The 24,138-nt window shown below is 40.2% G+C and overlaps 1 protein-coding gene and 1 long non-coding RNA gene across 3 annotated transcripts; one reads left to right on the forward strand and one right to left on the reverse strand.

Annotated features, from left to right (window-relative positions):
- Positions 1-1,364: 1,364 nt before the first annotated feature.
- On the reverse strand, positions 1,365-10,027 carry DTD2 (D-aminoacyl-tRNA deacylase 2). Of its 2 annotated transcripts, none has more exons than XM_052782574.1 (3): positions 9,905-10,027; positions 3,747-3,816; positions 1,365-1,643 (listed from the first exon to the last, which is right to left on the reverse strand). In XM_052782574.1, exons 1-3 carry the CDS (start codon positions 10,013-10,015, stop codon positions 1,390-1,392), a joined length of 435 nt encoding a protein of 144 aa, XP_052638534.1. In that variant the 5' UTR covers positions 10,016-10,027; the 3' UTR covers positions 1,365-1,389. The 2 variants fall into 2 exon arrangements, with proteins under 2 accessions (XP_052638534.1, XP_052638533.1); XM_052782573.1 differs by having other exon boundaries at positions 1,365-1,715.
- On the forward strand, positions 10,025-16,309 carry LOC128139738 (uncharacterized). The gene is made up of 3 exons (XR_008234493.1): positions 10,025-10,390; positions 10,743-14,987; positions 15,833-16,309. It is a non-coding gene; the product is annotated as an uncharacterized LOC128139738 (long non-coding RNA).
- The last annotated feature ends 7,829 nt before the right edge of the window (positions 16,310-24,138 follow it).

Raw genomic sequence — 24,138 nt, forward strand, 5'->3', positions numbered from 1 at the left:
TCTTTTAAAAAGTAAAGATAAGGACAGAATATTTGTAACTACTGACCTACAATTTAAGATTGCACAAGCTGGCATGCTTGCTAACCACGAGGTTTTGCATCTTTTCCAGAAGAATTTATTATTTAAATGGGAACTCTGGATAATTACTGCAAACCATATAATTGTCTAATTACACTTTGAACCCTTCTAAATTACTGACTTCATGATGCTGCAGTAAAAGAGAAACTTGACTCACAGGATGAATGCACTTGTATCCGTTTTGAATTTGCCCCATTTTAATGTAGCTGTTCTGTTCTTGCTGCCTTACAAGACAGAATTTCCCATTATATCTTCTTAACACCAGCTGTTAATAATGTTTATGACAGTACTGCATAGGGGGTCAGCTGGGAATGGGGCCCCAAATGTGCCAACACTGTATATAAAAGAAATATAAGCTAGTCTTTGCCTGGCGGATTCAATAGACAAAAAGCTGGAAGGAAGCAATAGGGACAGAGGGAACAATGAGATGGCAGCATACATCGTACCATTTTTATTTTTGTTTCCACTTGAATATTTCAGTCCTTTTCCTGAGGCTCTGTTATAAAAGAATTGAGTAGACAACAAGACCAAGGTAACAAGGACATAGACTAAGCTATAGCAAGCAACCTATCAAAACACATCAGAGGAGATTTCCGAGTGCAAACTTCAAGAAAGCAATTCAATGGTACTGCCTTGATTTCAGTTTCTAGATGAGCCTCCCTCACTTCTTCTTCCCTGTATAGCCTGTGTTCAGTCCTAGTACTACCTTAAGTGTCCCAGCCCTACACACTGTGGATGAGAGGGACAGACTTTCTTATTTAGTGCCTACTCTTTAAGAGGCTAAAAATTCAGTGAATTTGTGCTTTCAATATATTTGTTAGCTAGAATGCATTGCTGTTTTATAGATAGAAAACAGAAAGACAAAAATTGTCTGACTCAGAAAATCTAGGGACAAATAAGTAAATCTACAGCATTCTTTTTTTTAATCTATAAACTTCACTTCCTCAAGTGTACTTTACAATGGCTAATAAATGTAATACTTCTGTTATTATTTTGTAGTAACAAACATATGCATTACGACATTTTTGTTAATAAAGCCTTCCAAATTATCCACCTTCATTGGATCAATATTAACAATTATTTTGAGCATGCTTCAGATGAATATGCACATAAAACACATACGCGTTATCACAAAGCAGTCTCAGGCATCCTTCTATTTAATGGGATTGGCAACACCAATGCAGATGAGTGAAAGTCTTTCTTACACTGTATTTCCCAAACCATTTAAGTACATTAATGCTTAGAAATGAAGGAAAAAAAAAAAAAAGACAACAGTTGCAAGCCAGTACTGTATCCAGGATATTTATTTTTTCAAAATTCAATCAGATGAGTGTAAGGTCCGTTTGTATCCAGTTTTAACACCTGCCTGTTTCCATATGTGCCATGCTTGACGAGAACACCTGCTTCCATGCATTTGGCATTGGCAGCCAGTTCTTTTTCACACAAAGTCACAAACTGAGAATAAAGTTCAAGCCCTTTCTCTTTTTCAGTGTTTGCATGGTACTGCATCTTTCTTCCCTTCAGTTTACCACCTAGGGTAGCTTGTGGTATGATTAGCACATCGCCTGGTAAATCAAGAACAGAAACGTACTCGCCGCTTTCATTCTCACTTAATTTAACATTCAACAGCATATTGACTGCAAATAAAAATAAAATAGAGTTAGTGTAACTAAAGCAAATTAAACAGGACCTAATGTAACACCATAAACAAGATTCAACAAATATTGCGATGCGTGACAAACTATTCAAGTAAAAGAAACTGCTTACTAATGAAATGAAACACAGACAGTCAATAAATACTATTAACCAACTAAGATGTCTGAGTATTGTGAAGAATGTGAAGGATATTTATATTAATATAATTTATCTAAAGAGTTATTTTTGGGGGGAAGTGGTTGGCTGTCTGAAATCCTAAAGTTGACTCTAGTTGGACACCCCCAAAGGAACCCAGGATCCAATTAGTGACCCTAACTTAATTGCCTGATACTCAAATAGGCAACATTTGCACAACACTACACATTGTAGGATATAACACCATCTTCAGTGTGCTTTGGAGAAGTTTCTGCCCTGACTGTCTTTTCATTCTGTTTGCAGTTGTTCGCAGCAGGACCCAGCACTGATCTGGGCTGAAGCCACAGCTCAGCAGTTTGGTCTGAAGTGGAGTGAGTGCCCTTCAGCACTCCACTTCGAGACGTGCAGGTGCCAGATTGTCTTCTGAGAGAGGAAATGGGCAGGAAGGTCAGAGATGCAATTTGGCCCATAAGCCAGAATATATAAACTTGCAAATAAAATCAATGCATTTACTAACATATTTTCAAATGTTTCTATAACAAATCAAATAATTCCCCCAAAACTTCCTCCAACTCTGTAAAAGCTGTGAGGATACTAGTCATGCCTCCAAGCCTATAAAAGTTTAATGTTGTTCAAAGCAAAAAGAGCTGAGTTGTGATTCAGGAACCAAAACCACTCATTTAAACAGTTTCAAAATATATTTTTGAATATCCTTAAGGAGGATGGTCGTAGATGAGTCTCCTAGTAGAAAACAGAACTTTCTTTTTCTGCCTGTTTCAGCTGCCACACAGCTGAAAAGGTCGTTATTCTCAAGTAACACTCTCATGAAACTCTCACAAGCACAAAATCAATTTTCCTGTCATAGCTTTAAATACACCCAAAGATTTCAACTTAGTTTAGCATCAGAGAATGACTGTGCCCTCCAAGACCAAGAGAGAACCCCCCCAGGAGCTGCTCTCAGCAGTTTTGATAGCACCTGTGCTTGTGCACTGCCAGGTCTTTCTGCGGGTCCCAGCAAGCAGCCTGAAATAGACTATTGTTACATGACCTTTTGCAAAACAACTAATATCAGCCAGCCACAGAAAAGAAAAGGGGCACTTTTATCTGGAATATGTGGCAACACGGAATTTCTCAGGTGATCCAGTGCTACTCATGGAGGAAAGGAGGGAGAAGAAATGAAATAAAAGTAAGAAAGAAAACAAAAAAAAACCAAAACAAAAACCCTCAAGCCAAAACAACAGTGGGTGAAGACAGAAATCACTACCGTTTGACCTTATCCACAGCATCTTCTTGTCTTTGATGGAAATGTTAAAGTGCATGTGGACAAGAGGGAAAGAACTGCAGATATTGCTGTTATCACTTCTGAACCAGAAAACTGCACTTGAAATGCTAACAGTGTACGTAGTATCACTGAAATGAGATGGGAAGGACGCTGTTTAGTTAACTCCCTCTACTGGCTATAATTTTAAATATCCTGCACATACAGTGAGATCAGCGTTAAAATACTTCTCAAATCAAGCCATGAATTATTTGAAAACAGTTTTCTCTAAATTTAGTTCTGTCCTGGACTGAACATGTTGCCTAATACATGTAATATGTCAAACGGCCAGTGCAGCGCTTTCTCTGTTTGCTAGAATGTTATAATCATGGGAATTGATTTTCTAACAGGCTGATCATGAACGGACGGACAGAGTATAGACAACTGTCAAAAGAAACAAGACTGACCAAGCTGTTCTTTCAGCCAGGTGATTGATTTGGAATGATGCTATCTGACAGCTTTTTGACTTCTTCTTGTAGAAATGGTTGCTGCCTTCTCTGCCTCTACTGTTTTGCTTCTTTTTCAAACAATACAAGAATTTACAAGGACAATATCATACCAATTTTTGGAACAAGATCCTCATCAGCATCTTTGAAGAAGCATATGTAGATAACAAGCCCTCTCTGGATCTACGAAAGATTACAGAAAACCATGTCAATGTTTCTCATTGTCCACCATGCACACTTGTCATTAAAACTGGTACAAAAAATGACAAAACTACACAACAAAAAAGCTTTGAGAGTAGTTTTAGTTATTTAGTATAGCTTCAGACATCGAGTTTACACACCACACTGTGGAATCTTACGAGTTATATACTGATTATCTGCACAATGCTTCTACATACAATTAAGCCAATTTATTAGCTCCATGTGAAGCCAAATGTAGTTGGAATATACAATGTACAGTATTAACATAGACAAGGTGACAAGATGAATTAGTGTACTTAAATCCAGCATAGGAAATTATTTAAGCTTTTTTCCTATCAAACATACAGATAAAATAATTTTCAGTGTAAATTATGAGTTTATTTCCAATTACGAAACATGACAGATACCACAGGACTTGTCAGTGAACTGAATTATATTTTGATGTTAAAAGTAATCAAGTACAGGATAATTCTGAAAAACCAGAGTCTGTTAATTAAAGATTTAAATATGATGACCAATTTAGATATGGTGACAAACAACTATGAAGTTTTTCAGAATATTATAAAGTTGTTAAAAATATTATTTATCCATCTGGGTGAAATCTTTTCAGGGAAATGGGACCTTTCCCCTAATTTGTATAGTGTAAAGGATATGCCACTTCTTTAGCATTCAGAGACTACTTGTAAGAACTATCTATTTGAGGGAAGAATTAGGAGAGGAGACAGCACGAGGAAATTCTTGTGTAGCTTTTCTACTCTCTTGGTTAGTTCACAAGGAATGTGTGCACAACAACCTGTGCTTTATTAAGACAAACTGATAGGCTCTGCAGCCAACAGCAATTACGTCTCATGCACAAGTATACCTGAATGGTTTAACTTCTTCAGGAAAAAAACAGAAAGGCATACAATGTCCACAGGCATACAGTATCTAAAAAAACCACTGCTTTGTCAAGAATAAGTATCTTTATATGTTTGTTAGAAGAAAAATAAATGTCAGCTTATGAAATACCACCTAAGAGATGCTAAGTAGGTTGGGGCAGGAAGGAGTCATTAATATCAACCTTGTCAAAGCAAAAGGCTAAGAAATGTGAATAGTTTCTTAAAAATACCTTTTTAAAATTTTTCCTCCCTTTTCTTTATTTTTCCTTTCCCCTTTTCTTTAAAAGATAAAGGTTTTTGGTGGAGAAAACTTAGCTATACACATGAGATTTTATCCTTTTGTTATTGCAGAGATTAAACAAAATGCTCCAGGCAATGACTGAGAAGAGCTATGCCTTCTCAACTATTTTTGTAGTGACTAACTTCTGGAAAAAGAGAATGCTCTTTGTAGCCAAAATGTCACATGCTGAGAACTTTCAAAAGCTTTAAATGGCTCCTTTCAAAACTCATTTTGACCACTGCAGAATATTATACAGGTTCCCAAATTACTGCCATATTTCATAAACACTGTAAGAAATATGATGGCCTGAACCTCAAATGACATTTCAAACCATATGTTTGAATGAGGGACAGAAATGCAGACTGCCAATAGTTAGATATCCTTACATGTTTAGCTAAATATTCGTTCCAGAAACAGACCAGCGTCAGGATATTAATAGACACCAACAATGCACACATAGCTACTAATAAAAATGTTTGTGATAAAATAGGCCAAACGCATTTACATTGTATATATCTGACCACAGAAATAAGTGACTCCGTGATATAGCACACATCACAGAAAATCATTATAATCCTGAGACTTCTGACAGAGTTTTTTGCACAGTCTCTCATACAGAAGCAACAATATTCTGCAAGCAACTCATTTAAAAAGACAAAAAGGTAAATAAAGACATCTGCAAGTCCTAAGGCCAGACAGCTAAAGGTTAAGTAAAAACATTCATTACTTTTCCAGCCTCTCATGATTTGATGCCTATTTTTGAATATACTTTTTATTACAAGATGAAACATACATATTGTATTGAGGGAAATTAGAGGGACAGGAGGTTAAATGAAAACAAAATCAATTCAGAGACATGTTAAAGCTGCTAGAGGATGCTTCTATTTATATTGCATGTTTATGATCTTCTAGAACACTTTTCAACCATGTTATAGTTGAAAACTATTCAACTATTTGTTAAGTTGAAACTTAGGGTTTCAGCTATGACTGAAAACTGTGGTTGAACACTATTTTCAACACATGTGCAACCACGTTTCAACTTCCAGTTATGTCTTACTTTTTTGTTCCTTAGTTTTCTTAATTGAATATTAGATGTAAAATTGAATGCAATTTCAAGAGCTAACCTAATAATAATGCATGGCAGTCCTCTGATCTTGTATCAATGTTCCAGGAGTCCTAGGACTTGTGCTTGTTGCCAGCGTAAGGAACAGGAATGTGTAAACCTTTGGACGAAAGCAAAAACATTGCCATTGCTGAAGGTCCTGTGTAACCTATCAAAGTCTAGTTGACTGCTCTTCAGAGCTATATTTAATGCAGGAAAAATGAAGCAAAATAACACAAATAAGAAGGTCATAAATTCAACATGCTGACATGTGAACAGCCACTGCAAGGAACTTACATAGTGACAGGCAGGTGGTTGGGCAGGGAAACTGCGCTCTATGTGGATTTACTGTTATCAGTAAAATGCCTACATAAATAAACCAGCAAAGCAAGTTACTTTGCAACACTGGCATTTATTATACAACTGTCCCAAGTAATCATCAGACCAGGCAACCTGCATTATGAAGGGCTGAAGTACCCAGCCCCTCAGGCCATACAGCCAGCCTTAGCAACGCTAGCTCCAAACACTGCTCTTTAGCTCTTTTGCAGGAAAAACAAATAACAAATTCCTTCCTCATCCTCCTTACTAAATACATTCATCTGAATTTTGCAGGATTTCATTAGCAAAACCCAAATATATTCTGCAAAATGTTATCTCAACTCTACCTTTTTTTTTTTTAGGAAAATTTAATGCAACTGATAATGAGAATGGAGACACTTTGTAATCCTTAGGAAGCCAGCTTGTGCAACTAACTCATATAAATTATTTTTTGACATTTCTGTTTCAAGTTCAGATTTGCTACCCCGTGAGATTTCTTCATACTCCTTACATTCAGCTGCAGCAAAGAGAGATTACATCATCTACCACAGGTCACAGAACAACTCTGTGCCTGGTACTTTGCACGTCTTTTTGCTATCTTAACCAGAAAACAAATCAAGGGAAAGAAGATAAGGGAAAGACAATTTTCACTGCATAAAGTGTAGGCTCTTATACTTTTTAGCTGAATATTCATTTTACGTTTCTTTTCTCCAATAGTTGTGAAATACACCAAACCTCGCCTTCTTTCTCCCCCGCCTTTAAAAGGGGTATTCCTTTTTTTCCTCCTAAGTATTTTGCTGCATACATAAACCTTTTACGGATGCTATCTAACCAACATTTCTCCATAAACAAGACATCCCAACCCCAGTAATCCTCAACAGGCCAGAAAAAACACAATCATGAAAACACAATGAAGGCAGTGATTCATGTATAGATATAAAGTACACTCCTAACCTTTTTCCAGATAAAGAACATCTGCTCTGAAGTTCCTGAAGTACCTACAGGGGTCTCTTAAAGCTCAGAAGCTATTCGAAGCCATCTACATAATGTGCTATTTATAGTACACTAGAAATTTCTCAAGGTGAGGACCTACTTTTAAGTTGTTATAGATCATCAGGAGCACACTGGTTTATGTAAATGATAGTTTATGAAGTCTATATTTTTTATTTTTGCATTGACATGCATATATAGGGAGTAACAGTACCCTACCAGGAAACATCAGCAGCAGATTCCATCCAATGACCTCTAAAGTAGTCATACTAAAGAAACTACGAATTTCCCATAGTTTTTTGCTGCACGATGACTAGTTCTTGTTAAAACAGATTTCTTTTAAAGAGCCCCAGGTACCCAGGAAAGATTCCTAAGTACCCAAGACAAATATTAGTAAGGTTCATGTCTGAAAAATATCTGCTGCTGAGACCACCCAAATATCTTGCAGATTCCTTTAGTGCTATCTATTACTTTCCCAGTGACTTTGGTTAAGCCATTTAAAACTTCAAATAAGAGATATAAACAGCATAACCTGCTTGTAACAGAGCTACATCACGATATGCCTTTTTTCGGATAGTTTAAGAGACAGCCGGCAAAATGACATTTCTGCCTTTATTTACTAGATCCACAATTACTTCTGAGATTAGCAAGCTAGCAATAGGTTATTTCTCCTAGACTTAATTTATGCTGTGCTGAGCAACTTTCACTATAATTAACCCTACACTGAGAGGCTAATAATGCCATACACACAGATGCACTTCAGCCAAACACAGTATCTGTGAGATGACACGTATTTCCTCTGAGTAAAACATTCTGGCTTCCCAGACCACGCTGCAGAATCTAGGTCTTAGGGATCCACCTGCCTCTTCCGAATAAGGAGAGAAATGTTTTAAGAACAATGCGAAAATCAAACAGTGGAAACACCTAGGGACAGACTTTCTTTTTTTAAAATGCTCTTCAGATTTGCTGAATGAACTCATAAGCCCTTTAAGCATGCTAGAATTTTTACTTTTAAATACGCGAGTGACTATATTTAGCCTCTTCTGTTGTTGTAGTCTTTAAGGAGGACAAAAGACAAAACCAAAAAAAACCACCAAGGGCTAAATAGTTGACACCTGCATAGATGAGTTATTTTCGGATAGGTAACCCATAAACAGTGACAACTACAGCAGGACAGTACATCCAAAGGGCAGCCCTCATGCTTTGGTAAATAGCCCTGGGCTGTATGCATAGCACATAGCCCAAAGAGTCTGCAGACCTACCTACCTCTCCTGACAGAAGACTGTGGGAGGAACAGGGGTAAATGATAGTATTTCCCTCAAGCTGTGTGGTGGCCTACATCCTAAATGTAATTTTTGGTTAGTGATCTGGAAAAAAAAAAAATCAGAACTACTGCTGCCATAGTCCCTCCCATTGCTCTACCTGGCCTTTCTTCTTCAAGTGTACACTATGACACAACTAACGAAGCACACAGCCGAGCCCATCAGCCAAGCTGGCAGCACCTCTGTGAAGGCCTATTTCAGAAAGGGCAGATAATGCCAAAGAGGGAACAACAAGGCTGAAGGGGTAGGGGGGTGTTTTGTGGTGGAGCAGCTGTGCTCCTGAGGGGACTACAGCCTGTGGAGGACCCATGCTGGAGCACAGGGCAAGAATGAGAAGGAGCGGCAGGGAGAAACTGCGGTGCGCTGACCCCAACCTCCTGTGTGGCTCCTGGCCTCGCTGAAGGGACTGACTGTAACCTTTGGAGACAACAAGGGGGTCAGGAGTGGGCTCTGGAGTGGAAACTAGGAATGGGGTAGGAGAGGTGTCTGAAGTGAAGCTTAGCCGGGAATAGGAGGAAGGGTGTGCTCCTCATGTCTAAATATTTGGGTTTTATTTTTCAAGGGCCAAATCACTCATTAAATATTTATGTTAACTGGCAATAAGTTAACTTAAATTCCCCAAGTCAAGTCAGTTTTGGCCCTGACGGTAATGGTAAGTGATTTCCCTGACTTCGCTCTGACCCACGTGGGGTTTTTTTACTCCTTTCGCTCCCCCTTCCCCCTCCTGGCCGGGCTAGAGAAGCGGCTGGGTGGACCCTCGGCTGCTAGCAGGGGCCAGCCCGCCGCCCGGGCTCGCCTCCGCGGCAGCCACCGCTCCGAAGAGCGAACCCGAGCGGAGACAGGCTGCAGGTTCTGAAGGCGAGCGCAGACGGCAGGGCGAGCGGCGACCTCCTGAAGCTCCGCGGGCGCTGCTGCCGGGACTACCGATCCGACCGCGCCTAGGGGAGGGACGGCGGTTTCCCTCCCGCTGCGGTCAGCGGGAGCAGCCCCTCTGAAGGCGGACGGACCGCGACCTCGGCCAGCGCACCCTACCTCTCCCCCCGCCGCCCCCTGCGCGCAGGAGACGGAGCCTTTCCCTGCCGCCCGCCGCGGAGCGGCCCCCAGCCGCCGCCTCCCGCCCCGCCGAAGGGGGACGGGACGGGACGATACCGAGAGGGGGGCGGCCCCCGGCGGACGTTACCTCCACCCACTCGGCCTCGCAGCCGCGCTCGGGCGGCTTCACCTGCAGTCGGGCGGACAGGCACTGCTGCAGCAAGGCCCGAGCCAGCGCCGGCCGCGCTGCCGCCGCCATCGCGGGCCCGGGGCGGCCTGAGGGCGGGGGCGGGGGCGGGCCCGCGCCGCGCCGGGGCCGGTCGCCGCCGCCGCCGGGTAACGCCTTTCCGGCCCCGCAGGCTGCTGGCATCGGTGCCCGAGGGGGCGAGGTGCCCCGTCGCCGGCAGCCCGGGGGTCACGGGGCGCCATGGCAGGCGGCTGGAAGGGTCGGGGGCCGGGACGGTGGCGGTGGCGCCGCCATCCTGCCGGGGAATCACGGGCAAGCCGGGCCTATGACCGGCGCCCAGGAAGAGCCCAGCGACGGGGTGTGCGGGACGGCGACGGCTTTGCTCTGCAACTGTTTAACAGCAGCCTGTGTGACACGCAAGCGCTAAAGAAAGCCCCTGCTAAAAATGTGAGAGAAAATCGGCAAATACTGTGTGCCTTTTGCAGAAGGTGAAACGGGGCTTGTCATCTGCCGGTGGCCTCTAAGGGGACGGGCTGCAAGGATGCAGCTTGGAACAGAATAAACAAAATGTTGCTACAGCTCAGCTTACCGATGCCCTTACAGCTAGCAGGAAGCGGTTTTTTGTTTCTTTTTTTTTTTTTTTTTGATGAGAAATGAAAAATCTGCTTGTCTTCTGGTGGGGAATGTTACGTGTTTGGGGTAAGAATGGTATGCTGTGTGGTTTCTGCATGAAAAAGAAAATCACTAATCTGAATATTCTTTGTCACTTCTTTAAAAACAAGTAATGTTTGTGTTTCAGGTGACTGAGGTGAACCTATCAAGTTGCAGCATTTCTCTTCAATGATACTGCTTTGGAGCAGAGGGAACAGAAAATAATGCAGTGAAAAGGGATCTGGATAGCTGGGCATCAAAATCACGATCTAAAAAAAAAAAAAAAAGTGCATAGTTCCAAAATCAGATCCCATTGCTACTAGGAAAAGTTAAAGTATTGCAACTGCTTCTTTTATTATCTTTAAGGTTTTTGGCTACATACCCTGATATTCATCAAACAGCTCCAAAATCAGAAGAGTCGTGCCTTCCTCCTGTCTGTGAATTCTGACAGATACAAATTTTGGATAGCATTGGCTTCAGCAAAGTCAGGATAGAGTGATGCAAAATTCAATGTCTCTCTCTGAATTCATTTTAAGACTGAAGATTTTAGTTTTGCAACCATTTAAAAAAAAAAAAAAAGTAATGCATAGCATTGGTAAGAAGCCAAATTTTATTACCTGGCTTCAATCATAGAGAAGATTATTGAAGATTACTATTGCACAGTAAGGGGCAACATGCACTCGTGAATAGCTGGTGTTACACATAGGGATATATTCAGCTTCTGTCTGTTACTTTAAAATAACATTCTCTCTTGCGTGAGTGTTCAATGAGGTTGCTCTTCCCAAAGCAAACGTTTATGGAAGAAGAGGAAGTCACAGGAGGTGGTTTGTGCATAAACTAGCTCATATTTGCTAGCTGTAGGGTATTGTTAAGTATGAGCTGTTTTTATTTAAACTCAGCTAATTTTATTTAAAATACCTTCTGTTCATTTACTCTAAAGCTGTATCCCCAGACTCATTAAGAAATTTTAATGAGGTAGAAACCCATTTAAAATGAGGGGGTTTTCTATATATATTTGTGATATAAATTGATTGTTAAGGAAAATGGATTATACTACAGTCTGAGCAAATTATGTAAGCAGATTATAAAGGGATATTAATATACAAGGATATTGATTGTTCTTTGTTGCAGTACCAATATTTGCACCAGGATGTGATGGAGAATGTTTATTCATGGGCAAGTTTCAACACATGCCTGTGAAACAGCGTATGGAAAAAATTAGTATGACATCATTATTTATGGATTCTTGGTGGAATTATTTCATATTTGCCTTAGGAAGCCAAATTAATTTTGTAGTAGTGCATCTTGAATTTCTTGAATCTTACTGGCCCATAGTTATCTTAAGGGCCTCTCTTTGTATGCCAAAGAATGATAGTAAATTTGTTGACTAAATTTTAGACGAGAGTTTGGATTTGATTGTGGTTTTTATATAGGAAAGAACATCCTGACATGTAAAGAATACACCCATGCATAAAATATATTGGTATTTTTATCACTTATTATATAAAGACATTTTTCTGCATGTTTTGGTTTTAACTGCTGTCCCAGAATATTTCTTGTATCCTCTCTGCTTGTTGTCACTGGAGCAGAGAGTAGGTATTTTGAGAACGGTATGCAGAAGACATTTCTGGTTATTTTCACATCAGTTCTCTTTCAGAGGGGCAGATGGCAGTATGAACCATTTCTCACAAATTTCAGTGGACATGTATTGTTCCTTACCCTTTGTCTGAATGGGCATGCTTATTTCGTGTATGTTCAATGGAATGAATCCTTTTGTGAAGAGGGGGGTGGGTGCTGGGAGCTCTGCCTCTGCAGGTACTTGGCTTTATCCTGTTTTTTCAGAGAATGAAATGCTAGAGGTCTTTCAGTACCAAAATGATCTCAAGTGGTCTTGAATTCTTCCCTAGGGATGATTTTTTTTTTGTTTTGTTAGTATTAAGTTTGGTGTTGCATACCATTTGGCAGGGGCAGTAGTTGACTGGAACTTTGAAGGGACAAGATGCATCCTGGATGTTATTCCTTTGTCTATGGTGTCTGAAACCATGATCAAAGGTCTTTCAAGGAGCTATCACATCAACAGAGTGCCCCTAGGTAGTGTCATCTGTTTTGAAGAGAAACTACACAAAGCTGCAGTGGCATTTAGATAACAAAGATACAAAATAGGTTGTTGGGAAGGGTTATATCTTGGTAGAACTACATCTTGTGGGACAGACGAAATGCTGCAGTGTGTCAAGGGAAGAATTACATCTAAACGTTTTATTTTCTTCATTGTCCACTGTGGAACTCTCTCTTACCACACATACAGACATTAAAAAAAAAGGAAAGAAGACAAGTAGCAGGGCACAGATAAGGAAGGAAAGAGTACTTAGTTAAGTCACTTAGAAACATTTAGTAAAGAATCACAGGTGGATGCCACTACTGCTGTGAAGGGTGAGACAGAACTGATGGACTCTGCTGTGCTAGGTCTGAGAGGTTGCTGTTAGAAGACTCTTTCATCATCAGAGATGGCCTGGAAAGTCAAATTTGCAGCAATAAATTGCAAACTTCCATCACAAGAAAAAGAAAATTCCACAAAATAACTCTGTAAACTGGGATTAATGTTTAAATAAAGTACACTTTTTAATTTTGCTGTGCTGAAATAACAGATCAGTCCCTGAAAGAAAGAAAAAAAATACTGCATATCTTTAGTCTAAGATGTTAAAACTGCCACAAGATAGCTCAGAATGATAGTGTGTTTTGTTTTTGAAGTGATACTTATGGTCTTATCCTGAACTAAGTCCTTTGCTTTCTGTTGGATTATGATCCCTTTTTCTTCCCTTTTGCTCCCAGTTTACTTATTTTGCTTCTGGTTTTGAGCTACTTAGCCTGCTTGTGCTATCTGTCATGAGCTATCTGGCTTTTTCTATCTGGTGATTTTTTTTTTAATTACTTTTTTTGTAACCTGTTTCTCAGTCTAGTTCAAGACCCAGTTAAGCTTTCTTCTTTCTACAGCCTCAGAATTGCTAGCTGAAATGCTGATTAGCTGGAAAAGAGAAGATACTGCTGAACAGTGATGTGGGTGTAGAAAGAATGACGTGGTGGTGTTAGAATAATTTTATTGTCTAAGTAGCAGACACATTATGATGACTGTATTTAGTATTGACTTCTCTCTTATTCAAAGTGCTGCCCAGACATTAAGATTGGGAGTATGTCTGCCTCCCAACCATCATCCTCCTTCCTCCAGAGGTATTTAAATAAGGAAAGCAGAGAGAAGACATGAAGAATTTCCCTAATACAAGTCAAGCAGCAGAAATGAGATGGAATACCAGTCTTGTCACTGAAAGACCACAAGTATTGTACAATGCTTCTGTAAAGCTACCAGAAGTAGCTCTTCCAGAGAAGACATGGGATGAAGACTTATCAACTTTGCCTTCCAAACAGACCCCCAGATCTGTTTAGCCTTCAGAAGAAGCATTGCAGACTTCTGGGAAAAGATGATTGAGAGGAAGACATGACACTGATTTTTATCTTTGTGGTTTGCACCATAGCTCTGAGGAAGGTCATGACTTCTTCAGCCCTAGTTTTGTAGTTTCAGAGTTCATACACCTCTCTAGCTCTTCCACCAGAGCCAACTGACTGTCCCCACAAATGTCAGCATTGTTGCCAGTGAAGGCTGCTATTCCTGTTGTGGAAGAGCAATCTTGTGATTTGAGCAGTTGATTTTATGCGTGTTTAAAGTATGTAGCAAAAATTAAATACACCACTAAAAATAGATTAGTGTTTTGTTTAGTCCTTCATATAATTACAAAATAGATACTGAAATGTGTTAAAGTAATCAAAAGTTAATTAAATTTCTGAACAAAATAACAGATTCGGTGTGAAGGCTGTGTCAGGTACAATTACAGCTTTTCTAAGTGAGAAGTAGAAATTTGGCTCTATTGGAAAAAAAGATAGCCAGATAAAGATATGCAGTCTGCTTGCTTACCATGATTGCCTAAAGGAAATAAGAACACTATTAATCACAGTTTCTTTCTCTACATGTCAGGCATGTTCATTTGCCTGTGACATTTAACTACTCTGTTTTTTCCCTGCTTGGGTGTCTCCTGTACCAAACGTTTGTCTGCATGATTGATAGGCATTAATGTTAAAAGGACTTCTGTATTCTGCTCCAATGAAACCAAGAGAGCAGTGGGAGTAGCCTACCTACAGTAGGTACCATAGGGTCTAACTGTAACACCTCATAGTGGTTAGCAGAGATACAGTTTTTTTCTTAGAACTGAGCTAATCTAATAAGCTACAGTCCTGAACCTTTCTTGTGCAGACCCAACCTCGAGTTTGAACACAACGCTCGCAATTCTGGAACTTGGAGGTTGTACAGAGCCACCAAACTGACTTCAAGAGGAATCCCTTAAAGGTCAGAAATTTTCTGCTCTTGTTTAGGAATGGTACTGCCAGATCCAGGCTGATCCCTGCAGGTATATTCAAATGTCTTTATACTTGCTTCCCTGGTCTCCTGGGTTTGGGGTCTGGGTTCTAGACAGCAGGAGTGCATGGAAACTACTTAGATGTAGGACAGCAACTGAAGCAGCGGTGAGGAAAAAGCACCCACCTAGCTGTAAAAGGCTAACCTTATGGTCACAGGGCCAGGAGCAAACAGGGAGGAGTCAGAGTGCCGAACGGGAGTCTGCCGCTGCACAGGCTGTTTGCCATCCCTGAGCAAGCTCGGTATATCTGCTCAGGCCAGCTTTGATCAGTGAAACTCAGCTTCAGCTGCTTGTGCTCTGTAGGGAGCCGCTGACCACACACGCATCTGCGCAGAGCCTGGCACTGGTCTGGTGGCGTGGTAGGTGGTGGTTCTGCTTTGCTTCAAGCCACCGAGCTAACCCATGCCTGACTGACCTAGCTGGGCGTTGCAAACTGCGTTCCTCCTAAGGGAGGAGGTATTTAGATGGGGCCCTGTTGCAGGCACTGTGGAGCACAGGTCCTACGTTCTTTATGTCCTACACGCAGGGTCGGTTTCGTGCAGACCCAAGGTGGGTCCACCAGGTATTTGTGCTGTGCTCTGCAGCCCCTGTGTTACTGGTTCCTGTTATGCTGGATACGGTCCTCTACCTCTGCTATGTAAAGGAATTAAAATCTGTTCTCTTCCCCAGGTATTGCTGCATCACTGCTCTTTTCACCTCATAAACACTTTTGCGATAGCAATTAGTACTACAGAGGTGTGTTTTTGTTAGTTAATCCCATTTTTTTCATTTTCAGTGAGAAATTTTAATGGTAATGTGAGGACGTCGCTATAGACAAAAATGCATCAATATCTTCTAGAAGCTGGAACTTGAGTTTTCATGTTTGCGATAGACACGATATGTAAAATTATCAGAGTATTGGCATAAAGCCTCATGTTATTATTAAAAATGTACGTGGATTGAGACGTGGCTCTTTCTGCTCCTTTCACAAACAGTATGAAAGGTCATTTATTATTCTCTGTGTACCTGGAGGACTCCTTGCCTCCAGTTACTGTTGAGTGTGCAGGCGTAATCAGGCTGTATGTCATTTTTTTGCGTTTACAGGGATGACTTTCAAAATAAACCTCTTACCAGAGCTTCAGGCCAAAAGCTTTCTCCTTGAGCCACAGCTCCTATCATTTTTTTCCCCTCAGGCATACTGATCCTTAGCTAGTGAAGAAAGCATGCACACAAATGATAGGTCATTAGGAAATTCTCTGAATAGCAAACCTCTGAAGTCATCCCAAGCGCTATTTGCCATGCATCATGATAAAACTGGGTAAGTTTGAGGAGGCACTAATTATATGCTTGGTCTGTCATTTATCAGTTGTTGGAGCTGTTGTTCCCAGAACACAGCAACCTCTTTCACGGCACAGTTCAACAAGATTGCCAGAGCTCAATGAGCCAAGCAGGGTTGACAGATTTTGGCATTTTATTCCCTTTGATGTAAGAACATTGCATCACAACGCAAATGGGTATCTTGCTTTGCCATAGCACAGCATCATATACAGATACAATAATGTTGATCTGTGGGCTTTTCTTAAAATTATAATTTGGGAACTCGTTCCCCTGAGAACAAATGGCAACTGTAGGACTTTCATTTACCATCAGTTTATTTCAGTTAATGCAATAGTGTATATATAATCTTTTCATTATTTTAACCAACATAAATAGAAGGTGATCTTGTTTCCCCTCAGGTCTTGTGGGAAAAAAAGCAGATGTTTAATGCAGTGAGCTAAATAATAGAAGATTGTAAATTCTAATGAATATTCATGGAGTCAAATAAGATAATAGACCCCGTGTCAAGAAATAATGTGGCTTCCTGCTATGACTTCCAGTGTGGCTTAACATGTTTCAGAGAGATTCCAGTGTCAGGAATTGTTTTTTAATATTTAATTTTCACACTTTCTTAAAGCACAGATTTTTTAATGCATGTTTCTGAACTTATTTGGGATGATATTATTACTTTATTATTTGATACCTCAGAAGCACTGCAATGATGAAAAGGAGATTTTTCACATAATCTTTGATTGTTTTTTTTTTAAGCTGCCAAAGGGTCACAGTTTCTTTCTTTTATAATAGATGCTAAATAGCTGCTACAGAGTGGAAGTAAAACAGTTTATCTTCAATATTTGATGTTCTAACAGAACAGAAAAATGGTATTTGGTATAACTTTCGTAAAGAGGTTTTTATTTCACAGATAATTCTTGGAACTGCTGGAGGCTTACATTTTTATGAATAACTGGGTAAAACAATTACTCTGTAACTTGGGATATTTTAATATCAATTACAGATATTTAATCTTTCCCTGGATACTCTGTTGCCCATAGGACAAAAAATAATTGCGTCTTCATAGTGACAGTCTGAGTGAGGGCCACATACAGATTTAAAAACCCTTAATTTTGGTGCCCACAAATAGGAGGTGTTTTAGCTCCTATTATAGAAAACACAGATCTAACTAATGCAGTCTGGAGTTAGAGAATGACTCAGCTCACCTTCAGGTGAACCTCTAGGCTACATCTGTACTAGGATGTTAATCAATTGCAGGAAATATTCTTGGACACTCATCTTTACTTTTAATGGTTCCTGACATACTTTTGGCCAGGGCTCGCTCACTAACAAAACAATTCTGGTCCTGATTCGGCAGTTAAGATGGGCCAGAGCCCATTCTCGAGAGGCAGGTTGCACACCACCACCCTGGTTTGCAAAGCTCCTTTCTATAACGACTTTCACGAGTCCTAAGTGTGAGCTAATAAGCCAAGTGCTGAATTCAACAACCACTTAGTGTCAAAACAATTGTGTGTCTTCTATCAATAGTCCCTCTATTTCCTGTAATACTGTTGTATTTCCTCATGTCAAAGTTTGATTAAATTGGTATTTCAAAAGGTACAGTGCAGTTCTTTAGCAGCAGTATTTAGAAGAATGCAAATCACATTTATTTCTGTGATAGAGCTGGGGTTTTGACCTTAGTTTCAAGATCCATAGGCCAAGAGATTTCATGAGGAATTCACTAGAAAACTACCTTCCTCTGAACCAATTACAATAAGAAACCTAGTTACTTTGTTGTAGGGAGCCATGAACCCAGTCCCTCTTCCCTTCATGCCCAGGGAGCTGGGATGGAAACGAAAGCAAAGATAAATTCTCCAAATCGAGAGGAACTAGCTCAGCTTCTTGTAAAAGTTAAACTTCAAAGGTGCTCTGCTTTAGGCTGTTCTTTCCTTGGTCTAAGCTTCCTATAAAGGAGAAAATAGGCAAGTTATAAACATGCCTGCCTTCACTCTCTGTGGTAGGAACATCCATTGGCTCTATTCTTCCTATAGCAGCCTGCTGTTTGACATTAGACGACGTTAGCATAATGAAAAATCTGAGGCACTGTGTCTCTCTTTTTTTTGGGGGGGGTAAATCAGTAATAGTAACACTTCAGCATCGGAGATTAGAAATCAGGAACTCCAGATTATATTCCTGGATCTGCCTCTGGCTCAGTGTAAAACCCTGAAGAATAGTTACTTTCCTTCACAGTTGTGGATTAACCAGAGGATTGGATTCCAAGAATCAGCTGCTCTGGCTCCACAGTGGTGGAGTGCCTCACAGTTTTACATGATAGTGCTTCAAACAGGGTACGCAGACACAAGATGTGTTCTTGGATCACGTTTATTTCAGCTGAGATTGGTCCTTGCACACTGAAACACTCTGGAGCAGGTTGCTGCTGGCATAATTGTTGAAGTGGTCCATATACACCCAAAGTGCATCGGTGCCCTTCTGAAATATCTTGTACTGCTAGGGTACTGGGAATTATGACATAAGAATTGAGTGGCCACAGAGCAAAACTGAACTGTTTTGGAACATGAAGCAGGTTTCAAAAATAACTACTAAACACCAAACCCACTAAAAGTTGATGTAATGTCTCAGTCTCATTGATGAAATAAAATTAATTTGCTATACAGAACTCATTTAGGCTCAAGGTTCTGATGTTAACAAAAATGCTTCCTCTAAAGCATATGCTCATTACTGAGAAAAATGAATGAAGAGCAGAAATAAAATTATTTCAGAAACTGAAACTGTCACTGAATGCCATTATGATTCAGACCAGTGGTGTCAAATGGTTTACTGAAGCTTTTAGGACAGTGACCATCTTTTTTATTCTGTGTTTGTACAATGTCTAACACAATAGGGCTCTTTCTGCCCCTGGGACTCTTATTATTGCAATTTATCTCCATTACTGAAAAAAAAAAAAAGAAAAAGAAAGGAAAGAAGAAAGAAAGAAAATGCCAGTCTGCCTTCAAGGTTTGTAAAATATATGACACAGGAATACTTTTAAAAGAAATCAAAACCTTTGTTTTTCTCTTTTCTTTAAGTATGGAAATACTGTTAATTGGAGTTAATTCCATTTATGCAAAGAATATCTATATATCAGGTACCGAAGAAAAATTATGTGGCTTTGTTACTGAAGGGCATATTCAACAAAATAAATCTCTTCGTTTTCTGCACCGCTTGCTTAAGGCTGGAAAAATTGCTGTAATATCAGCTGCATCTTCACTGTGATGTGACTGTTACTATAGTAAGCAGTATTAACCTGAAGAACTTGATGACTGACTTCAGAAGAATCTAGCGATAATTTAAATAAGGTTTTCATCTCTTCTTGACTGTAAAGGACTGCACTGATTAAAATGTCCTCATGAAAACAATATACAAACTAAATTGGGCTCAGTTCTGTCAGACCTTCTTCCTCATTTAGCAAAACACAACTGAAGGAGACAATTTCTTTCTCAGTTTAAGGTTTGGCAAAGCATTCACATAGAATGAAGCTACTTTTGTGGTCTTACATTTATTGAAAATATTAATCCACATGATAAAAATGAATACATTATTACTGTTTCTTATGTGTTTTCATTATGCTTGTTAAGATGTCGTGGTTTCAAGGATTGCCATATATAATGAACAAAGTTTGCTTCTTAAAAAAGGTAATATTGCATACGAAAACACAGGTAAACCTCACTTGTTTTGTATGGATATTTGAAATCAGAATCTGTTAAAATCCCTTGGGCCAAATTTACTTTGCAACAAGTGGGCATAACTGCCTCAATATCAGTGATGTTGGCCTTGGTACCTAAGCCTAGCAGAAAAAAGACATAAGAAGAGAAATTCTGATGAATGGCAGAGGTAATACCATGAGACATAAGGACCCTCCTCATACATGCCTGCAGTTGTTTTCTCCTCTCATGCCTGAAATTCCCTACTTACGTGTTTTTGAGGTGTGCCTTACTGATACGGCTGGAGCCTGTTACCCCCAGGTACAACACTGAGCCCACACGCATGAGCTCTGCCAAGCCGGTGCTGGTCTGTGCAGGACCAGATCGCGTGTCTCAGCATTAAGTAAAGCAACCTGGAACTTGCTTTAACTTACATTAGGAGCAGAGCAAAGATAAAGCAAAGAACTCACACCAGTAGGCATTTTGGCGTGGTTTATTTTGCAGCCTGATCTAGTTTATCAGCCCCGCGGGAGACTGACAGTCTGGCAAGAGCCATGAGAGCAGCCCTAGCTTGGTCTCAGAGCTGCCAAAGGGAGGAGGTGGCAGCCATCCTGAGACACAGTGCATGGGCTGAGCCAAGAGGTAATACTAACGAGCCCGAGGCTCAGAAACGAGGGCAGAGCAGCAAGGCTCCCTGCACCAGTGGTTGTTGGGTAAGAGCAAAAGAAGTCACTTTTGAAACTAGGCTTAGCTTTAAAAAAGCTTGGGAACAACTGCTCCAGTTTAAGATAGCATGGAAAAAAGGGAATGTGATGACCCCCCAAGTTTTCCTGGCTTCTCCAGAAGTGCCACAACTCCCATAACTCTTTTTTAGGGCATTGTATCTTATTTTACTGTATAACAATATATGGAAGATTATCTCATAATTAATGTATTCATCTATATTTCTTAATCATACAACATCAGTCTCATTGTCCATCACATGAGCTTTGGTAACTGGCCTAAAACTTAACTATCTTAGACTTCCTTTCTTCATGAACCAACTATTCATCACTATGTGAACAAAAAAGATAAAAAGCAACATTTTAACCTTATTTATCTTAAATGTGCCAGGGCTGGCTGACCAGCCAGGGAAAAAAAAACCAGAATTGCTGACCCCCATGCCACACAGTCTCCCTGGTATGCTATTGTATACCTCTGCGGCCAAAGACTAAAGGCTTGGTCATGAAGCTAAAATGACTCCTTAGTTTTGAAGAACATTTATTTAGCCTTTCTTTAATATAATTTCTAGTTTAACTTGTGACCAGAATGGATGACTCATATAAGTAAGAGTTTGCAGTATGTCCTTAAATTACTATATTATTATTATGGTACTATACAGACACCCAGAAATGAGAATGGAAACACACAGGGCTCCATCAGCCTTGAAAGCTTAGAGTCTTGATGATATACTCTTTTTTTTTAGCTGCCTACTTCCTATTGCACACAAATCAACCTAATTATCTACCAAGTCATTTTTCAAATGTTAATTCATTTTTAAAATTTGGAGTCATTTGGCAACAAATCTCTCCTAGCTATACCTGGATACCTTTAACTGATTTTGGGTGGAGAAAGAATACATTTAAACACAAGACAATATAATTTCAGACAAAAATCAATTCTATTTTTATGATGTTAGTGTTCAGGCTGAATAGCAATTTAAAGTCTTTGACATATTTTCTTACACTTACTTAAAGAAAATGTTATCAATTTGCATTAAAATTAAATATTGTGTTTTTCATTTTGTTGAACTATTGAAAAGTCTGGAGTGGAATTTTCTGAAAGATGCAGAGATTGCTCGTAGTTTCCATAAAGACTCAAGTCTGGCAGTAAAATCCTTGTTAATTTTTGATTGTGTTTTCCTAGACTCATATTTTAGCACTGTATGTGGACTGCAATGACATGTCAGGCAAACAACTTAGACCAATACTTTCAAATGTTAAAATTTAAATAGGAAGCCAAAAGCAATTATGAGAAGTGTATAATCCATAAAACTGTCTTCACAATTAGTAGAGATGCTGGAATACTACTCGATCAAACTGTAATCAATGTATTCCAGTATTAACAATCAAGGTATTCTGAAAATGCCTGCTTTGTTGCTGAGCAAATTTAATCCCTTTCTAACGGACAAATTCTACTTTTATATTCACATTCAGTACAACCTACTGCCATACTAGCTCCCCTACTATTAACAAACCAGTGCTAAAAGAAATCATTAAAACTAAAAATATTGAGAATTGTTCTTTCTTAAGTGACAGTTTGGAAAACTCCTTCAGCTTACTTTTCTAAAAATCACTTCGTGCTAGATCAGCTTTACAAAAAAACGAATCCACAAAAATATTTGTGAGGGTTGTTCCAGTCAGTGTCAGAGCTGTTCTCAGAACCAAAGAGTATATGATGGAACTTTTTTGCCATTTTCTTTTCTTTGTATAGACATTGAAGTGATGGATATCTAAACTGTATGCCTACCAGTGATCCTGTGGTACCGATTTAAATTCTGAGAGATGCATAATTTTTGCGCTTGAACACTGCCTCCATCTGCTCAAGGTAGGAAAACCAATTATGCAAATTTATTGCAAGGCAAAAGGTAACATGGTTTCCTGAGGCAGTGATAAAAAGGCTCTTGAGGCAGATCTATATTATAGTTTCAAAATGAAGTGGCTCATTGGTTTTCAGTATTCTTTTGCATTTTGGTTTGGCAGTAGGGTAAATTATTGGGAAACTGACCTCTTCAAGTGTCTGTGCTAACTATGCAAAATACGCTCCTGTGGATACAACAAAAATGAGAGGTTGAATGAGAATCACTTAAAGGATAGCAAAAAATTTTATCATTGTAATTTGTGTGTGGTAGCTGAGCACTGGAATAAACCTTTGAAAATGGTGGGGTTTAGCAGAATGCTTCGTTAGCACTTTTAATAATACAAGTCAAAAAATAACATTTAAAACAGTGGTGAAAATTCTGCTCACTGTGAAAGAGAGGAAATGTTTATTATAATAACCCTTTAAACCGACATAAAATCCTCTGATCCATTACTTATTGCAACAGATACCGACAAAGGACACTATCTACACTGTGTTTTATCTTTGAAAACTAATGGCCTGAAACTGCCAAGATCTGAATTACTTCTATAATACCACTTAGATGAATAAGGACTATTCGTGGAATTGTCAAGAGCAAATCATGTCAAACCAATCTCATTTCCTTCCACAACATGGTTACAAGCCTTGTAGGTGGGAGAGCAGCAGTGGATGATATGTATCTTAGAGCTTTAAACAAATCTCACATGACATAAGGAACAAAACGTGGTTTTGATGAATATTCTACAGACTGGGTGTAAACTGGCTGGAAAACCAAGTCTATAACCAGAACATTTATCAGTGCTTCAATATTAGTAGTATTAAAAAACCCCCCCAAACCAGGTGGCACCTGTCCTGGCAACAGGTCTCTTTGTTTTTTTAGTTAATGACCCAAACGATGAAATGGAATATCTTATATTTGGAGAGGACACAAGCAAAGGAGGGACCAAGCTCTTGGCCAACCGTTCTGCAGGCCAAGATGAGCAATTCGTAAGGCACCGACAAGCTGAAGGAGTGCCACAGAGAAAACCAGGACGAGGTTCAGCAGGGCCAAGTACAGCACTGTGAGGAATAACCCCAAACCGATTTGTAATGCACGTGGTCACTCGGTATTTTCCCCTTGGGCTCAGTTTTCTCGCAGACAGCGGCAAGGAGCTGTTTTTTTGTGCTGCTGCTGCTGCTGCTGCTTCACGGTGCCACCGCTCGGCCCTTTATCCGGGAAGGCCTCGGTCTGTTCCGCCAAGGTCCGCAGCCGCAGCAGTTCTTTCAGTACAAAATCCTCCATCTCCAGCAAGTTCTCCCCGGGCCTGCTGGGGCCGCCCGGTCCCTGCCGCGGCCCCTGCCCCTGCCCCTGCCCCAGCCCCAGTCCCGCCGCCGGAGCCCCGGTCCTTCCGGGCTGCGCCGGGGCCGGGGCCCTGCCCCGGCCCCGAACGAGCAGGGAGAAGCGCGGCCCGGCCCGGGGCGGCGCAGGAGGCGG

The sequence above is a fragment of the Harpia harpyja genome, chromosome 3 (genome assembly GCF_026419915.1).
Source record: "Harpia harpyja isolate bHarHar1 chromosome 3, bHarHar1 primary haplotype, whole genome shotgun sequence".
Lineage (NCBI taxonomy): Eukaryota > Metazoa > Chordata > Aves > Accipitriformes > Accipitridae > Harpia > Harpia harpyja.

Bases quoted from the DNA above. Each gene is read 5' to 3' on its own strand.
- DTD2 (XM_052782573.1), bottom strand. From the start codon at position 10,015: ATGGCGGCGGCAGCGCGGCCGGCGCTGGCTCGGGCCTTGCTGCAGCAG. The intron at 3,817-9,904 runs GTAACGTCCGCC...AATCTTTCGTAG, and splicing joins GCGAGGCCGAGTGGGTGGAG to ATCCAGAGAGGGCTTGTTAT. The intron at 1,716-3,746 runs GTATGATATTGT...TTTTATTTGCAG, and splicing joins GGATCTTGTTCCAAAAATTG to TCAATATGCTGTTGAATGTT.